Here is a 15388-nt window from a genome sequence, read left to right as displayed (position 1 = left end):
TATTACTCAGTTAACAGTGACGCATTGTGAAATAGAAACAGAAAATACTGCACTCGATTAGCTGGGTAGCACTTGTGGAGAGTGAAACAAAGTTAATGTTTCAGGACAATGGCCTTTCATTTGAACTGGCTGATCTGACTAACATCTTTTGGATTTGCTTCATTTCAGTTCAGCGGTTTATCAATGAAGACCGATTCCCTCACCTGCTGTTCTATGGGCCGCCTGGAACTGGGAAAACATCTACTATTTTGGCCTGTGCCAAATGCCTGTATAAGGACAAAGAGCTAAACTCGATGGTTTTAGAGGTAACAGCTGACCCTTCCTGACTCCTAAAATACTACAATGCGACATTACACCATGCAGTGGAATGTGGTTCTAATTATCCATCGGCAGTCATTAAAGCAGGGACATATTTTATTTCGAGAGGAGGGGTGGGAGTTACCAGGTTGTCTCAGGACCGCTATCATGACCTTACAGCAGCATTAGTCAGCCCAAGGAGCAGGTTCCATGCTTGCCCCTTTGATCACATGTCACCCAGGAGATCTGGAGCAATCAGAAGGGTTAGCAATCTTTAACAAAAATGGAAACTGTAAAACAAAGCATGCACTAATTCTAACTGCCGATGAAACAAACCAAAACAGTATGTTTGGCGCTACATTGCGCTGAAAGTTAGTAAGAACTATTCTTCCAAAAATATTCAAAGTGTTGAATTTGCATAAAAACTGGAGTAAATCATGTTGCTTTCTTTCAGCGGGATTTTCGAAATGAATCTCCCACATTCTGTGCACTGCAGACTGCACTAGCACGAATGTCACTAAAAATCAGGGGGCGATGCAATTCCCACCCGAGAGGCTGGTAGCATAGCGCTGAGCAGGCTACTGCGCGTGCGCTGATCTGTCAGTGCTGAGATCGGCACATGCTACTGTACAGGGCGCACTGCCGGCTTCCTGATTGTTGTCCTCCTGGATGTGCCCGGCCAGCCTTGATTCCCTCCCCCAGGTCCACCTTGGGCCCCAAAACGTCGTCGTTCTTCTCTCTCTCGCACGCGCGCGCGCGCGCGCGCACACACACACACACACACACACACACACACACACACACACACACACGCCAGTCTTGATTCTTTTTTTTCTCCCCACCCCAGTGGCCAGATCGTTGGCCTCCTTCCCTCTGTCACTAGATGATCTGGAGGAGGGAACCGAGTGTAGGGTGTCGAAATTTGCTGATGACACCAAAATTGGTGGAAAGGCAAATTGTGCGGAGGGTGGGGAGAGTCTACAGAAGGATCTAGATAGGCTGGGCGAATGGGCCAGGAAATGGCAAATGGAATTTAATGTTGGCAAGTGCGAGGTGGTCCACTTTGGTAGGAATAATGGTAGGAAGGATTATTACTTACGTGGAGAAAAACTGCAGCAGGCGACGGTGCAGAGGGACCTCGGGGTCCTTGTGCATGAGTTGCAAAAACCCAGCTTGCAGGTGGTCAGGAAGGCGAATGGGATGCTGGCCTTCATAGCGAGGGGGATTGAATATAAAAGTAGGGAGGTCTTGCTGCAGCTGTATAGGGCATTGGTGAGGCTGCAGCTGGAGTACTGTGTGCAGTTTTGGGCGCCGTACTTACGCAAGGATATTTTGGCCTTGGAGGGAGTGCTGAGGAGATTTACTAGGCTGATGCCGGAGATGAGGGGGTTGAGCTATGAGGAAAGGCTGAATAAATTAGGCTTGTACTCGTTAGAGTTTAGAAGAATGAGGGGAGATCTCATTGAGACGTATAAGATGATGAATGGGATGGATAGGATAGAGGTGGAGAGACTCTTCCCGCTCAGAAAGGATAGTAGGACTAGGGGGCACAGCCTCAAGATAAAGGGGGGGCAGTTTAGAACAGAGTTGAGGAGGAACTTCTTCACTCAAAGGATGGTGAATCTCTGGAATTCTCTGCCCATTGAAGTGGTGGAGGCTACCTCGCTAAATATTTTTAAGACGCGAGTTGATGGGTTTTTGATAAGAGAGGGGATTAAGGGTTATGGGGAGAGGGCGGGAATGTGGAACTGAGCCACGACAGATCAGCCATGATCTTATTGAATGGCGGGGCAGGCTCGAAGGGCTAGTTGGCCTACTCCTGCTCCTATTTCTTATGTTCACTGCCAAGTGGCAGCGGGATCCCCCAGCCCCACTGATCTCCCCCCTTATAGGCTCTGCCCACCTTGGCACTGCCTGATGCCAGGTGGGCACTTTCCTCTTCAGCAGTGCCAGGGGGGATGCCCAGAGTGCACCACCCCTTACCCCCAACCTCCCCAAGGGGGCTTCCATGTCTCTCCTTCCCTCTGTCATGATGTGGAGATACCGGCGTTAGACTTCCACTTCACTCCAGCAGGGTTAGGCTACCAGATCCTTGTTAGTGGGGAGCCATTGCAAACCCTACTGGAGTCAAACACTCCTGGCGGGGGGACAGGTTAGCAGGCCTGGAGACTTCAGTCCTGGGCCCGCTAATTACATTTTAATCACCATTTGCATAATTTACACAGTGCTGTGCAAATTTCTGGTGCAGATCTGACGGCACGAGATGCGTGGAGGCCGTGGTGTCCAGTGGGAAGCCTACTGTATGGCCTCTGCTTAAGTCTCCCAGCCCACTGAGCTGCTTTAGCATCTCCCAACAAGAATTGGCCCCAATAACTTTTTGACTTTCATTTCAGATGAGATGTTCTTCCTTAGGTCATGCTCCACATCAAAACAGATCTAGTAATTAATTTGGGAAGCCATGGTGTGGAGGTGCTGGCGTTGGACTGGGGTGGGGTGGGTGAAAGAGCAGTGCTGCGAAAGCTCGTGATTCCAGATAAGCCTGTTGGACTTTAACATGGTGTTGGGAAGGACCGGAAACATTACAAGTGACCTAAGCTTGTGTGGTGGGTTGGGAAAGGGTAATGATCAGACAGTTTCTTTCTTGTCTGAAAATTTGTTGACAATTGGTTTGAGCTCACTGTAACGTTCTTGATGATCCAAATGTTTGCCAATATATGCTAGCTAGACTTGGATACGATAAATGGCCATGGCAAGATATTGGAGGAGTGCTAATAAAACAATGCATGAGCCAAGACATTCAAGAAGAGTAGATAAGAGAGAAATCAACCTGATTTATGCATTTAAATCAGTGGCCGCAAGAGTATTTTTAGTGCAGACCATTTGTTTAAAATAAGACAAGTAGATAGGATTTTAATAATTCAAGTAAGACCTAGGTGAAAAGGGATACCAGATTTTAAACTGTACCTTGTTTAACATCAAGGATTGTCTTATCCGTAGAAAAAATCCTATTTGTCTGATAATAGTTTTCAACCCCAAGTGTATGAAATTTTAATTATCGCTTTAATTACATTAACTGCTCGTACACTTAAATCAGAGATCCTTGATCTGTTCCAACCTTTGAATCCACATATGTGTAAAAGTCTCAAGACTGATTATTTTGTGCAATTCCAAAATTGGAATAAAAATTGATTATTTGTACAAAATGTGTTCAGAATTGCCACTTCTGTTTTCGTTCACATGTTTAATTTCTGAGAGTGATCAAAATTGATAGTGTGCTGTCAGTAAAGGCTAGGAAGCCAGTATAGCCAAGAAACACATGAAAATACCTCTGACCCTGTTAATAATAAGCCTATACATGTATTAAACACTCTTACTTAATCTAATGTAATGTGTACAGTTGGTACAAGTGCTTTCCATAACAAAAATTTAAAGTATATTTATTAGTGTCCAATAGGTTTATATTAACACTGCAATGAAGTTACTGCAAAAATCCCCTAGTCGCCACCCTCCGGCACTTGTTCAGGTACTCTGGCCATGCTAAATTCTCACTCAATGTATCTAACCAGCGCATCTTCCAGACTGTGGGAGGAAACTGGAGCACCCAGAGGAAACCACACGGACACTGGGAGAACATTCAAACTCCGCACAGGTAGTGACCCAAGCCCAGAATCAAACTCAGGTCCCTGGAACTGTGAGGCAGCAGTGCTGACCACTGTGCCGTTTCTGAGTCAGAAAATTTGATAGTAGAAATGTGTAATAATTTCTTCAGTTCAATAGAAAATCCATAGGGACAGCATGATAACATTAAGTATATCTAACTTGTTGGTCCAGGCAGTCCTCGGACTTCCAGAGTTCAAAGATGTGTGGGTTAGGTTGATTGGCCGTGCTAAATTACCCCTTAGTGTCCCAAAATGCGTAGCTTAGAGGGATTAGCGGGTAAATATGTAGGGATATGGGGATAAAGCCTGGATGGGATTGTGGTTGGTGCAGACTCGATGGGTCAAATGGCCTCTCTCCACTGTAGGGTTTCTATGATTCTGACATAACTGTGCCATAAGTTGAAACATGTTAAGTCAGAACCCCAATTTTCTCATTGATACTGTGTTGAAAATGAGTGATTTTGTTCATGAACACATGTTAATGTCCAGTCCTTCAGGTTGTTTCTGGTACCTGCTTGGTGGTAACTTATCTGAACCTATTTGTTAGCCAATAAGTTAGTAGAAAATTAAGCCACATAGATATGCTAGGAGATGAACCTAGTGTGAAAGCATGAGAACAAGTAAATATGCCAGCAGCACCAGTGTAGTTTCTGTCTAAACTAGTCTTTCAAAACCAAGACACAGAACACTGCATCTTTCTCTCCACTATTCCCTGTCCATCTACCATCCTGTTTGTCTCTATCTCCTTGCCTCTAAAGTGTAAGGCCAAATTTTTACCACAAAATCGAAGGGACAATTCTCCGCCTCCACACGTTTGCTTGCAGCCAAAAAATATAAAAGACGGGTGACTCAAAGTTGTACGGTCAAACTTGGCATGATAAAGCCAAAACAGAATGCAGATTCATAAATGCCATACGTGCCATCTTGAATGTTGTAAAGTTGAGGGCTGCCTTTGCATTGTTTTGAGGAACAATTGTACTTGAGCCAGTATATTAATATGCTTGTGTGCTGTTGAAATTGTTCCCAGCGACAAGCCACAAATGCCTCATTGTTTCTACAGAAAAATCTTTGAGCTATGTAACATTGTAATCAGTGGGTGTTTTTCACAGTTCAAAAGTTTCATATTCTAGTTTACTGCAATTTCAGTGGTAAGATTGGCCCAGTTGCAGTGATTTAGTTAAAGTCAAATTGCAGCAGTAATTAGGAAAATTAGTGTTTCTTTGATAATAGAATAATGACCTAAAGATGGTACTTTTTTTGGGTACAGTTAGTTTATCAATTTTATTCAATCTTGCCAACATCAGGGTCGCTTAAGAGATAGTGTATCTACATGCCAGTTAAAAGGAATATAATTTATTTGCCATGAGGCCATTTAAAACTGTTATTACTCATTTTTCTTTGTAGTTGAATGCCTCAGATGATCGAGGTATTGACATCGTACGTGGACCTATCCTGAATTTTGCCAGTACCAGGACGATTTTCAAGTAAGCACCATAATGATGTCAGCTCATAAGAAAAGGTTTATTTACAAACTTTGTTACATCAGTTGTAAGGTGCTGATAATCCTGATTATCGTCAGGTGACTCAAAGAACAGCATGTAACTTTGGCTGAGCTTTTTAACATAGCTCCTTATCTCTTTTCCTAACAGTGAGACTATGGTGTCAGTGGTCCAATAACATGTGCTTCAGCGGGCATTTTTCATGTGTAGGTCTAGTCACTGAGTTTAATTATGTCTGATTATTCATTTTATTGGGTCCTAAATGATTGAATCTTGCCCTTGCCCAACATCAACATGCATGCTTCCAGCAGAAGTCAGTATTATATTCAGGAACCCTGATTTAAAAAGATATTTTAGTTTTGATAACAGTTATAGTACCCCCACAGTCCTATCTGAATTTAGTAAGTCAATACAAAGTAATTCATTCATTTGTGGGAAATGGGCCTCGGTGGCTGACCAGCATTTATTGCCCATCCTAGTTTCGATGTGGGTATGCCGGCGTTGGACTGGCGTAAACACAGTAAAAAGTCTGACAACACCAGGTTTTAGTCCAAAGCTTGTGAGTCTATTATCAAATAAATCGGTTGGACTAAAACCTGGTGTTGTCAGACTTTTTACCATCCTAGTTTCCCCAGGGCAGTTGAGAGTCAACCACATAACTATGACTCGAGTCACATGTAGGCAGATTTTCTTCCCTAAAGGAGATGGGTTTTTCTGGCAATCGACAATGGTTTCATGGTTAACAATAGATTCTTAATTCCAGATATTTTTATTTTAATTCAAATTCCAGCATGGCAAAGATTTGAACCCAGATCCCCAGAACATTAGCTGAGTTTCTGGATTAACAGTTCAGCGATGATACCACTAGGCCATCACCTCTCCAAAGATCAGAATTGGATTGTACTGAATCTGAATCTCACTATGTGGTGCATTTATTCACTGAACAACTGTGGGATCTCCAGTGGAATTGTATTCTTGCAAGATGGAATTGTTGTCTGAAGATTTACTTTTTCCATTCATAACTGCAACACCACATAAACACAGATGAAGTCTTAGCTGGTTAGAACAAAGAACAAAGAAAATTACAGCACTGGAACAGGCCCTTCGGCCCTCCAAGCCAGCACTGACCATGCTGCCCGACTTAGACCCCCTATACTCCTGGAGACCATATCCCTCTATTCCCATCTCATTCGTGTACTTGTCAAGATGCCCCTTAAAAGTCACTATCGTATCAGCTTCCACTACGTCCCCCGGCAATGAGTTCCAGGCACCCACTACTCTGTGTAAAAAAAAAAACTGCCTCGTACATCTCTTTTACACCTTGCCCCTCGCACCTTAAACCTATGCCCCCCTAGTAATTGACTCTTCCACCCTGGAAAAAACTTCTGAGTATCCACTCCATCCATGCCTCTCATAATCTTGTAGACTTCTATCAGGTCTCTCCTCAATTTCCGTCACTCCAGTGAGAACAAACCAAATTTCTGGTTATGTGACAGTTTAAGATAAAATTAATTGACAAAATCACAAACTTAAAACCCCAGTGCAGTAAATGTAATTGGTTTCATTTCTTTCCATTAGCGGTATTCAGTTATGCATTTAAGAATGGTAACTGGATGCAGTTTAATTCACAACTGAAAATGGGTTTATCACTACAATAAGCATTTTTATTAAGTGTGTATCTCAATGTGATTCACGATCTTTGAAAGTTACTTTTTCAAGGAACTACACTTTGTTAAATTAGATATTTGGCAGTTGAAAAAAAAAACTTGTAAAGCATGCCTGTGAATGAGGTACCTGCAATTTGAGGAGCCTTCCCTCAACCAGCAGAATCTTGTAACTTTGACCAGGGACAGGACATGTTTTTGGGCAGAGCCTGGGCTGGCTGAAGTAAACCTTAACCTAGTAGAAAACTCATTACATTTAAAATTCCCTTTTCTTCTGTGCTGATTTAGCTGATATCACCCATATACTGTATTAGCAGCAAAAACTCTACCCAAGATGTCTTTTTGTTACATCTTTAGTTTTATAATATGTGCCAAATGGTGAGACGTATCTTCAGTGGGTGTCAGTTCAAATGCCGCTTACTTGAAAAGCCGTAACTAATTGCAGTGGGTCTGCCATTGAGCAGTCATGTAATTTTTCATTAGCCTATGAATGATATAGTAAATAGTTTTACGTTTATTATTAGTGTCACAAGTAGGCTTACATTAACATTAAATGAGGTTACTGTGAAAATCCCTAGTTGTCGTACTCCAACATCTGTTCAGGTACACTGAGGGAGAACTTAGCATGGCCAGTGCACCTAACCAGCACATCTTTTGGACTGTGGGAGGAAACCGGAGCACCTGGAGGAAACCAACGCAGATGCAGGGAGAATGTGTAGATCTGCACAGACAGTAACCCAAGCCAGTAATTGGACCCGGGTCTTAGTCCTGTCAGACAGCAGTGTTAATGATTGTGCTGCCGTGCAGTTCGTTGCGGTTCATTTGTGTTGAAAGTTATTATTTCCCTTTGTCTTATCAGTCATTGAGCCCTGACCTTATCTCGCTTTGCTTCAGGCCACTTAATGAATTTATTAGAACAAGGCTACACTTTAAAATTGGGAGAAAACCTAGGAATTTTAGGTTTCCTGACTCAACTTGCTTTTAGATTTCTCCTTTTTTCTTAAGTTGTGTGACTATTTTCATAGAATCATAGAAACCCTACAATACAGAAAGAGGCCATTTGGCCTATCGAGTCTGCACCACAACAATCCCACCCAGGCCATTTCCCTGCTACCCCACACATTTACCCCGCCAATCCTTCTAACCTACACATCTCAGTACAGTAAGGAGCGATTTTTGCATGGCCAATCTACCTAATCCGCACATCTTTAGACTGTGGGAGGGAACCGGAGCACCCAGATGAAACACACGCAGACACAGGGAGAATGTGCAAACTCGAGACATCTTCATTCACCTGACGAAGGGGGAAACCTCGAAAGCTTGTGAGTTTACTATCAAATAAATCGGTTGGACTTAGACTTGGTGTTGTCAGACTTCTTACTGTGCAAACTCCATACAGACAGTGACCTGAGCTGGGAATTGAACCCAGGTCCTTGATGCTGTGGGGCAACAGTGCTCGCTACCGTGCCGCCCGAAAACAATTTTGATTGTTTTGGGTCATGTACTCAAAAAAAAACATAAGCTAGTCTGGTTGATATATGGCAGTAACTTCCTCGGAGTGGCAATTGGCATTGGATTGCCACTCTGTATCTCATTGCTCCTGTGAAATTTCTTCTGTGCCTGTCTCCCCTGGCCATCAGAGAAGATCCAGGCAAAATCCGGGCAATGCAGTTGTCTCTAAGGCTCAGTATTGATGGCAGAAGTGGTAAATTAAAGGAGGACGCAGAACTAGCTGCTGAACACCATTTAAGTTTAAATGTCCAATGAAATTGACAGGCCGGGGGCGGTATGAATCTGAGGTAAGTGATGGGTGGGGAGTTGGAGATCGGGATTGGATATCAAAATTAGGGGCAGGGATGTCGGGACAGGTTGGATGAGTAGGTCCCTGGTGCTGTGAGGCAACAGTGCTAACCACTGTGCCACCATGCCGTCCTTCTGGCCCACTGCCGTGCAAACTTCTGCCAGTGAAGTTCCAAAAGAGCTTCTCCTGTGCATTTCTTGAATATATCCCCAAATCCGGCCCTCACTGGGGATCTTGGAAGTTGCTGCCCACACTTTTGCAGCAAAGGATCAAACCTGTGGCCTACCTGATCTGTATGGGTCAGTGTCGGGCAGAAATTAGTGTATTTATGATATACTGTAGATCACATCATATTGTCCCAGGTTTGACCGTCTGCTCTTAATTGATATCAACCAGGTTGTACATAATTTTTCTGGGCTTGGAAAGGAGAGGAATGTTGGTAAAACTTTTCAATCTTGATGGACCTAATTGTTGTGCAAAGTTTGAACAACATACTGACACACTCTGTTCAGGTTCAAGTGAAACACGGCCAATTCTTTGCTGATTAAGGTTATTTACATTTTCATTTTTGTAATCCAGCAACTATTTATTATTTTAAGGCAGCTTCTGCACACTTTCTGTAGTTCCATAATCTTCTCTTGTGAAACTTAATACAGAATGTTTACAGTGTTAGTCCCACTCATTGGCTATTGAGTGCTATCAGCCTTGAATCATTCACAAGAAAAGATTCAATTATTTTAATATTCTTTCAGAAAAGGTTTCAAGCTTGTTATCCTAGATGAGGCAGATGCCATGACTCAAGATGCTCAGAATGCTCTCAGAAGAGGTAAGAGCTGATTTTATTGGAATAATTGGCCTGTTTCCCAGTTTTCTTCTTTTTACCATACATTTAGGACGAGCATTGTTGGGGCTGTGATATATGTTCATATTTTCACCTGTTTGCCGTAAGGGTAACCGTGTGAGGCTGTGTTTTAATAACCTCTGGTAAACTATCTAGAAATGTGGGGTTTAAAGCATTGCAAGAGGGCAGGAAGGGAGGACTTTGAACACACAATACAGCACATATCATCCTTTTCTCTTTTAATATTTGTTCCTTGTTTTAAATCTTGTCTCACCTCCCCTTGCACGCTAATCTCTGACAATTAATGCACGGGTCCCTATCTCTGCATTTCATGAACTAGAATTTGAATACAGAAATAAGTTCTACTATGGCTTTTTCATTCCAGTTTGGTTACCCTCCATGTCAGGTTACTTTGCTTGTTTTCTTCCCTAGTGGCAACTGCACGCTCTGTATCACACTGCCCCCAAGCTGCTTATTTTTAGCTACAAGTCTGGATGTTAAAAATGCAGAGGTGGCCTTAGATGCTTCCAAATATACTGCATGCCTTCATGAACTATTTAAGTGGAACTGAAATCATTGAAAATTCACATTGTTGTCTACCATGCACTATAAGCTTTAATTAGCAATATGTTTGTATTAAATCTTGTAAAAAAAAATTGATGATTGGATGTTATAGCGTATTTAAAATAGCAAGTTACTTTTAAAGCTGATGAAGGAATATTTTCTTTGTGTCTAAATCCAGTCAAAAAAGTTATATTGCCCACTACTACATGTACTGTTTCCCTACATTCCAAACTCGACAATAATTCATTGTTTGTGGTGCAGTTATTGAAAAATTTACAGAAAACACCAGATTTTGCTTGATCTGCAACTACTTGTCAAAGATCATCCCTGCCTTACAGTCTCGATGTACTAGGTTCCGCTTTGGACCACTGTCGCCAGAACAGATGATTCCAAGATTGGAATTTGTCATCAAGGAAGAAAAGTGAGTTTCTTAATCCTACTGCTTCACATACAACTAGAAAATTGATGCAGAAACTATACTGGCCGATGTACTTTTTAAAGTAGTTTCCATTATTTTTTGCCTTCAGTGAAATCTCTTCTCCGACAGAGATGTGCAAAAGACATTTTAGCAGAGATTATTTTTTAAATCTCTATTAGATTACTTTTTTTGTTGCTCTTTTTCCCCCCACGTTTCACCAAATTGCTTTCAGTAGTAACCTAGGTAGATTCTAATCTTATGCGAAGTTGCATTTCTACAATTTCCCAGTTTGTAAGTTTCATACCCACTCATATGCTTCCTGCTTATTTAATTTTTTCCTAACTTTTCAAAGACTTCTTCTGAAATTTAGCTACGTGGAAATCTAGCCTCACTTCTCGTTTTTAAGGTGGGAGTAGAAGTGGGTGCTCAGCTAAAATGCCGCCCAGCTGATGCCTGTTCATGCTATTTATTGCATGCTGTTTTAATTAAAAGATAATTAATCACTATCTATGTGCTGTTCCTCAATTAGGTGTCGCTGCAATCACATTATTCTTTGCTGAGAAGGCATGTGCACCTGCTCTGAATTTTCCAATGGTGGTGGTGTGAAACAGGCCACTAAGAATCATGTAATTGCAGTGATTTTCCCTTCTGATTGTTCTTTCCTGTGAAGAGGTGCCTAGGCCTCCAATTAGTATGTTCCAGAATCATCATTTTTATGATCAAAATTTTGACAGTCGTAGCAATCAAAATGGAGTTCCTTGGACTTGAGGAGTAGGCTTTCATGACTCAAATAAAATCATTGTATTCAAGTTAAATTGCTGAAGTATTATCCCATTCCATCTTCCCACTAACTAATCACATATTCACTCGTGTGTGTGTGTGTGTGTATATGTTGCGTGAGTACAGTGATCCTCTATCATGAATCTTGTGACCAATCAAAGGAAAATATTTTTAAATTTCTGTAATCAAGCCTTTTCTAAGCTTTTAAGAAAAATTTGGAGTTGGTGAGATTCGAACTTCATTATTAACTCTTGACCACTCATCATTTTAAACATTAACAATCCCAATTAAATTGCTTATTTTCAGAGAAAATTATTCTTGCAATATCAGTTATAATTTGTAATAACATTACACTCTTCAAAGTATAGAAGAAAATGGAGTTTATTGATACTGTAATCACATTTAAAATAAAATTCCATATCAACACTTAAATCTGCCACATACTCACCATCTTTCAGGCAGATGTGGGCTCTAGGGTTCTGTGTCACTCCTGTTGTAACAGCTGTAACCTGACTTAGCAAAAATTGATTTTTGCAGGACAACACTGTCCTCTTTTTGTTCATTTGTAGTGCACCAACATCTGTCCTGACTCATTATTAAGAAACCTTCACAGAAAGGACAAGCTGGTTTGAGTGACTGCTGCACTGTTATCTAAGTTGAGAGACAAGCATGAAACTGCTGGGTTGTAATAATTTGTCAACTCACTTTCTGGCCTTTACTTACAAGATTCATTCCCTCTCCTCCTGGCCTCTTTTTTTTTTGAATAAGTGTGTAACATGTGCACCCTCTGGCACCTTTCCATGTCTGAGGAGATCAGCAACTTAAGAGGCATCCCAGCTGGGACAAGTGACTTGTTAACTTTGATGCCAACCTCTTTAGCAGCTCTGTTTTACCTGTTTCATCGTAACAGTGAAATGAATTGTAACTTAAGTCCTACTTGCCGGGTCAAACATATAGGCGGAATTTTCCTGTCCGATCCACTGTGGGAATCGTAGTGCGTGGGATGAGGGTAGACCGTGCAAAGGTTGCTGACCTCGGGTGGGATTTTCTGGTCTTGGGGCGAGCACATCTGGAAAATACCACCCGCAGTGTGGAATTTAGTGCCCTTTTCATAGCAAGTTTGATGGTGAGGGCATTTAACCAGACATGAGGGTTGTGGGTGGGGATGCTGCCATCACCCCACCTTCACCCTGATTAAGTTAGTGGGTGTCAATGACCTATCATCAATCGAGGACAGTAAGTGGGTGATTAATCCCACAATACCAGCATCTGCAAAATGAGGCCTTTAACAGAGATGGACAGCATGCTTTCCAGACAGGAAGCATGACAACCAATTGGCTCCCGGGGTTCTTGATTCAAAAGTAGTATTCACACAGTACTTGATTGTGGGACCTGGGCCTGATAGGAATCATCACCCTGCCTTTGCTTCTGGTCTCTTTCAGATAACTCATCAATGGCCTATGATCCAAGACCTTGGATAGGTGCCGTACTGACAACAGCTTCACCTCCCTGATGACACTGCTGTTCAGTACAGCTGTCAGCGTCAGCAGATGGGACTTTTACCTCAAGGATCCAGGGGAAGGGCACATTGTTGTTAGCTTAATGCCCGAGTGTCACTTAAATCAGAAGGCCTACCCTACAGGGCTCTTGTTGACTCTCCAGCCAGCTGACGAGATCCCTGCCACTGTTGTTAAATGCCGACACTAGACCGAAGACAACTTCGACTTAACAACATCTACAATTAATACTGGTTTTAAGTGCTGATGATGGTAGTAAAAATATCATCCAGCAAACTAAATTATAAGCCACACAATAAAGGGATTTAGGGATTTTCTGGCCGTGCTTTCCCCAAAGCCTTGCCCAAGGTCAGCCGGACCTTTCCATGGTCTGCCCCTCACCTGTTACGATTCTCATAGTGGGCCGAATGGGAAAATTCACCTCCATGTTTCTGATGACCATTCTATTCCAACAGGTACGTGACTTCATAGGCGTGGCACAGAAGGGGGCCATTCGGCAATTGAACCTGTGCCAACTCATTTGAAGGGGAATCCAGTTAGTCCCACACGGTCTTGCAATTTCTTTCTCTCAATCTTTACTCACTCCTCTTTTGAAGGCTAGAATTGAACCTTTATTACCAGCCTATAAGGCAGTGCACTTGAGATCCTAATTTCTCACTGTATAAAGAAAGTTTTGCCTCTGTCATTTCCGGTTCTTAAGAACCTCTGGTTCTTGTCTCAAATCTGTGACCTCAGTATTTTGACCCTTTAGCCATTAGAATCAGTTGATCTTTATTTACTCACTCTAAACCTTTGATCTTCTCTGCTGTAAGGAGAGCAACCTTCAGCTTCCCCTGTCTATGTATGTAACTGTAATCCCTCATTCCTAGAATCATTAAAGCCTATCTAATCTGTGCTGTTCAGGTTTGAACACAATATTCCAGCTAAGTTGATGTTTTTTAAAGATTTAACATCCCTTCCTGGATATGGTACTCTGTGCCTCTATTTATAAAGCTCAGAATCCCATATGCTTTATTAACTACCTTTGTTAACTGCACAAAAACCCATGTTACTCCATTCTTACACCTGCTTTCAAAATTGTACCATTTAATTGTATTGTCTCTCCTCATTCTTCCTAACAAAATGTATCACCTTAAATTTTTCTACCACGTGTCCTCCCATCCCACCAGTCCTGCCCATGTCCTCTTCAGATCTATTACTATCTTTTTCACATTATCAAGTCTCATGTCAAATTTCAAAAATGTGCCCTGTAGCTCCAAGTCTAAGTTATTGATGTATACATTGAAAATGAAATTAGCCAGCCTGGCAGGAACCCAGGGGGAATATCACTACATACTTAAGTCTAAAAAACAGCTATTTACCATAACTCTCCCTTTAACAATTTTTTGTATTCATGCTACTGCTCCCATTTTATTCATTGGACTTCAATTTTCTAATGACAATTTTTGGCACTTTTGAAAGTACACATACATAACATCAACCACACTAACCTCATCCATCTTTATTATCTCATCATAAAACTCAAAATATCCAAGCACATTTTGCCATTAACAAATCAGTGCTGGCTCTCATTTATTAGTCCATGCTTATACAAATAGTTAATTATCTCCTTGACTATTGTTTCTAAAAACTTCTCCACCACTGATGTTAATCTAACTGGTTTATAATCACTAGGTTTATCCTTATTTTTGAGCAAGAGTGTAAAATTCACAATCCTATGGCACCACCTTGTATTTAAGGAGCATTTGGAAGAAGATGATCAGCACCTCTTGTAATTTCCTACCTGACCTCCCTCCGTAACCTAGGATGTATACTGTCCAGGTGACTTATCCATTTAAGTACTTCCAGCCTTTGTAGTACTCCCTCATCTTTTTTTAAGTCTCATCTGGTATACTGACAACCTCCTTGTTTACTGCAGCTTAGGCAAGCACCCCTTCCTTGACAAACAATAATGCAAAGTATTTATTTTAGTACCTCAACTCCACCCCCACCTACTGCCTCCAACAATAGGCCTCCAATTTTGGTCCCTTATTGACCCAATTGTTCGTCTGAGAATGTTTTTACTGTTAACATTCTCATAGATGACTATTTGGATTCCCTTTTATGTAAGCTACCAATCCATTCTTGTACTGCCGTTTTGGCCCTCTTTTTTTTTACTTCTCCCCAGTACGTTACATGTTGAGATTGTCTAAAAATGTACTCTGGCATCACCCTGTGAGAGATTTTCTGGCCAGACTCGCCCCAAGGCCACAAATTGCCCCAAGGTCAACGGATCTTTGCATGCCCCTGTTCGCTACAATTCCTGTGGTGGGCAGGACTGGAAAATTCTGTCCCCCTCATTCTCGTAA

At 41.8% G+C, this 15388-nt stretch overlaps 1 protein-coding gene across 1 annotated transcript in view; it reads left to right on the top strand.

Annotated features, from left to right (window-relative positions):
- Positions 1-15388, top strand: part of rfc5 (replication factor C (activator 1) 5) — a 47462-nt gene that overhangs the window by 21027 nt on the left and 11047 nt on the right. Inside the window, exons 3-6 of the mRNA XM_080208416.1 lie at positions 169-305; positions 5361-5440; positions 9673-9746; positions 10587-10746. Coding sequence (XP_080064542.1) covers positions 169-305; positions 5361-5440; positions 9673-9746; positions 10587-10746 — 451 coding nt within the window. The remainder of the gene's footprint in view (positions 1-168; positions 306-5360; positions 5441-9672; positions 9747-10586; positions 10747-15388) is intronic.

This window comes from Carcharhinus amblyrhynchos, chromosome 20, assembly GCF_965287045.1.
Source record: "Carcharhinus amblyrhynchos chromosome 20, sCarAmb.v2.hapA, whole genome shotgun sequence".
NCBI lineage: Eukaryota > Metazoa > Chordata > Chondrichthyes > Carcharhiniformes > Carcharhinidae > Carcharhinus > Carcharhinus amblyrhynchos.
The sequence above is the reverse complement of the archived record's forward strand: the minus strand, read 5'-3'. Positions and strand labels throughout refer to the sequence as shown.